General features: G+C 40.1%; 1 protein-coding gene across 1 annotated transcript; it reads right to left on the reverse strand.

Annotated features, from left to right (window-relative positions):
* Window positions 1-248: 248 nt before the first annotated feature.
* On the reverse strand, window positions 249-4,149 carry LOC101643039 (olfactory receptor 7A17-like). Its single transcript, XM_004715553.2, has 2 exons — window positions 4,117-4,149; window positions 249-1,199 (listed from the first exon to the last, which is right to left on the reverse strand). The coding sequence occupies exons 1-2, from the start codon at window positions 4,147-4,149 to the stop codon at window positions 249-251; spliced, it is 984 nt and encodes a 327-aa protein (XP_004715610.2).
* Between the last annotated feature and the right edge of the window lie 439 nt (window positions 4,150-4,588).

Raw genomic sequence — 4,588 nt, forward strand, 5'->3', positions numbered from 1 at the left:
AAAAATTTCCTGTTGAAGGAAAGATTTGTTTAAAGTAAATACATTTTTAGCAAAATACACAGGAAGTAATTTCATATTATGTCTTAAATGTTTCATATTATGTCTTAAATATTAAGGACATTAAATTATTTACATAAGCACATTTAGGACTGATGAAAGTATAACCCAGATTTTTATTATTTTGAATTTTGTTGTTCACAAGTAGTACTCTAAACTTAAGGATGAGTTTCTGTGATATAGGATGTTTCTCAGCTGAAAAGTTTCCTTAGGGCTTGCTTTATGTCTTTGTTTCTCAGACTGTAGATAAAAGGATTCAGCATGGGTGTGGCTACAGTGTACATCACTGAGGCTACTGCACTTGATCTGGAGTTTTCAATAGTAGCAGAACTGAGATAAACCCCAAGACCTGTCCCATAGAACAAGGAAACCACGGAGAGGTGAGACCCACACGTGGAAAAGGCTTTATATTTGCCCTCAGCTGATGAAATTTTCAAGATGGAGGACACAATCTTCATGTATGAGAAAAGGATCCCACTGAATGGAATAACAACCAGAAGGCCAGTTGCTAAATACAGGACTAAGTTATTGAAGAATGTGTCAGAACAAGCAAGTTGGATTACTTGATTAAGTTCACAGAAAAAATGGGCGATTTCTAATTCTGTACAAAAAGAAAGTCGCAAAACCATTATAGCATGTACTGAAGCATCCAGAAGAGTCAATAACCAGGAGGCCAGAAGCAGGAGGCCACAGCATCTTGGGTTCATGATGACCGTGTAGTGCAGTGGGTGACAGATGGCCACAAACCGGTCATAGGCCATCACTGTCAATAGGAAGTTTTCTAAGCCCACAAAAAGCATGAAAAAATACATCTGAATGATGCAGTCTTCATAAGTAATAACATTGTTCTGCATCTGGATATTCATCAACATCTTTGGGACAGTGGTGGAGGTGAAACAGATGTCAGAGAAGGAGAGGTTGGAGAGGAAGAAGTACATGGGTGTGTGGAGGTGGGAGTCTGTGGTGATGGCCAGGATGATGAGCAGGTTCCCAGTGAAGGTGACCAGGTACATGGAGAGGAACAGTCCGAAAAGGAGGGGCTGCAGCTCTGCCTCTTCAGAAAGCCCCAGAAGGATGAATTCTGTAATATGAGTGTGGTTTCCTGGTTCCATGTAGCTGATGAAACTACTGGGAAAGAGAAAAGAGCATTGCCAACTCTGCCATAAGCAGCTAACGACAGTTTGAGGGGTATATTGTAATTTATATTTTATACAGTTAATTAGTTAATACCTATTCATATCTATATATCTCATGTTCTTCAATCCCCAGTGCTCAATATTGTCTTTGATGCTAAAATGGTTTGCTGTCATGGCTTCTAATAGCATCTTTCCCCTAAAGAATTATATTTCTCTGCAAATTCATTACGAATTTATTCATTCAACAAATGTGTTTGACCAATTATTTTATGCCAAGTGTTCTTGAAAGTTCTGGGCATCTCAGTGGAAAAATAAAAATTCCTACCCTTATTTGAGATGAACAGCATAAGATACAAGTATTGGTCTCTTCCCTTACGGAGGTAGGAAGAGTGATGGAAGTTGAAAGTCACGTGGAAACAACTGGTCCAGTGGACTCATGGAGCATGCAAACAGCAGTCATGTCTGGAACAGAAGTCTCCTCCATGTGCCAGTAATCAACTCTGTAAGTTCAAGAGGCAGCACTTGCCCAGGAACAAAATTCAGAGGGTTAGGAAGGAAGGAGGAAAGGAAACAGGAAACACAAAGAGACAGTGGGATCAGCTATGATGCATCGGGGAATTGCAGTGGACGAGTTAAATCAGAAAGTGTGTGATTTCTTGAATGTTGGCTGGGTCTGTCAACCACTTAATTCACAGTAGCAAGTAAACAAGTTATAGAGTAAAATTCAATGCATCTTTGTGTAATCACTTCTGATAAAGAGGTGTTGTGCAGGAAATCTGAAGGCAGTTAGGATGTTAGTCATGGGAAGAACCCTTTAGGCAGAGATAGGGGCTGTACCACCCCCCTGACACAGGAGTATTCCTCACCCCCTCTGACAACAAGGTGGATGGTGTAACTGATGTGCAAAAAGAAATCTGAGTTGAAGTTGTAGTTATAAGTGACGGATATACGAGCTCAGATTGTTGTGAGGTTGAAGACTCCCTGATAAAGATAAACTGTTGAAACAGGAAAATTGTTAAAAATAGAAAAATTAATCATATGCAAATACCTTGAAGACAACAAGTTGTGAATTTCCCCCAGAGTCCACTACCTGCCTCAGACAAGAAAATTCAGTTCTAACTTGCATATTCTTCATCGCTTAAACCAAAATTCTTATGCCAATTTTATAGAATAGTTTGAAAAATAGGTAATTTAAAATGTCATGCTGTGTCATATTAATTGGTGGGTTTTTTTTAGACATTATAATCCAATTCTTTACAGATTCATCTCCCACTTCTACTGTCTTTTTCCACTCTTCATCTCTCTATGGGTTTCCCAGCAGTAGTCATCTGCTCTGCACATGGACCAGAGCAATGTCTCCAAAGGCAAGTCTGACTGCAGACAGACTCTGCTGCTAAGTCTGCATTGGCTCTCCGCTAATTTCAGACCTGTCCATCCTTAGCCAAAATATAAAGCTCTGTGTTACATGGCTGCTGCCTACCTGTCCACACTCATGCTTCACTTCCCATTCTTTGCTTTCATTGTCAACAGTTATTAATTAGTGTGTGCAATTTCCAATGCACACTTTCTGGTTTTAAAATCCCAACATTACTCCCCTCCTGTCTCCCTCTTCAAAGCTCAGTGTGACCATCATCTCTCTGTGAAACCTTCACTAAAATTACCCAGAGAAGACAACAACATTATGATCCATTTCAGTAGGATTGCAGTGCTAGAATAAGCACGCACTTACCGTCTGTTCCATACAGAGAATGTAAGACACTTGGAAAAAGGGAAAATGTCTGCTCATTTGTTTGTTTCCATAGTATAATTTAGAGCTGAATAAAAGTTTTGAGGATTGCTATGTAAACAAATAGTTGAATGAGGTTAACAGGCCCATTAACGCAGTGAAACAAGGAAGGCTGCTGAGAGAAGAAGGTTGCAGGAATGAGAGCCAGCACTGGGGAAGACAGACTAGAGAAAGAAGACATTGTCATGTAGCCAGAATCAGTCTCTAGAACCAGGGACTCTAACTTATCAGGACTTTACCCATTAAACTTGCTTTTAGTTTTTATACCTGGTGATCCGCCTACAGATACTACCAATAAGAGAGGGCCATCACTCATCACCAATGTCCCAGCACCTGTGATGATGTTGCAGCTCATCCAGGTATAATCAGAGGAGAGTTTACCACTGCTATTTCTCCCACATACCACTGCTAATTTTTGAGCTTTGCCCCCAATAAGAGCATTCAGATGGAATCCCCCCCCCCCCATGAGGCTTCTAGAAGGTACAATTGTGTTTTCTCATCACCTTACATGAATCAAGTAGATCTGGGTCAGTGTAGAGCCAAGTATTTACAGTCCTTTGGCTCTAGTGGATGATATCCCTTATGCCTCATTAATGAAGTATTCTTCTGTCTTACATTCCCAGGGAATTTGATTTCTCTGGAGCTAAGAGAAGAAAATTCAAACTTGTGCCAGTTTGTCCTTTGGGAGACAACGTGGAGCTCCGTGTACCACTTTATCCCATTGGACTACTTCTTCCCAGAAGGTGGTCACCTCTATTGTGGTGTGTCTGCAGCATGCAGGGTGATGTCTAATGTTTACTCTGAGTTGCATTTCTTTCTCCAAAGACCTGAGAACACAGCTGGGCATCATTTAATAAGAAGCCAGGGTTTTATGAAGCACATCTGATCACATAGAGCCCCACCAGTCTCACTAGTGTATTTTTAACATGTCTTATTTCAATTAATTGACAATAGACCCCAAGTAAATGAAATGTCATCCCTGTAGGGAGGGTATTGGGAGATAGGATGATAGGATATTCTCAGTGAGAGCCTACACATCTACAGGTCATAATACATAAAAAGCCTTAATGTTGCAATGTCCATAAGGTGGTTCATAGATAATACTAAAATTTTATTTCATAATATCATACAGTATAATAATACATAAGATAGCTTAATAACAATGCACATACCATATCAAAGGATTATATTATTATTTATGAGAATAATTTGCTAATTCAATCAAATCAATGACACCTGTGACATGCTAGTGTCATCTGAAAGGGAATCTGTTCATTTGGTTGCTTTCTATTCTGTGAATGGAAAGTCCAAAGAGGAATAGAGACACCGGGAGGGGAAGGTGGGGGGAGAAAGGGGCAACCGATCACAATGATCTACATAAACCCCTTCCTAGGGGGGTGGTCAACAGAAAAGTGGTGGAAGGGAGACAGCGATTGGAGTAAGGCATGAGGGAAATTAAAAAAAAATAAATTATCAAGGTTTCATGAGGGAGGAAGGGTGGGGTGTGTGTGTGAAATGAGCAGCTGATATCAAGGGCTCAAGTAGAAAGGAAATGTTTTGAAAATGATGCTGGCAACATAGGTACAAATGTACTTAACACAATGGATGG

This window comes from Echinops telfairi, unplaced genomic scaffold (genome assembly GCF_000313985.2).
Source record: "Echinops telfairi isolate 266 unplaced genomic scaffold, ASM31398v2 ScPeMD7_30;HRSCAF=105, whole genome shotgun sequence".
Lineage (NCBI taxonomy): Eukaryota > Metazoa > Chordata > Mammalia > Afrosoricida > Tenrecidae > Echinops > Echinops telfairi.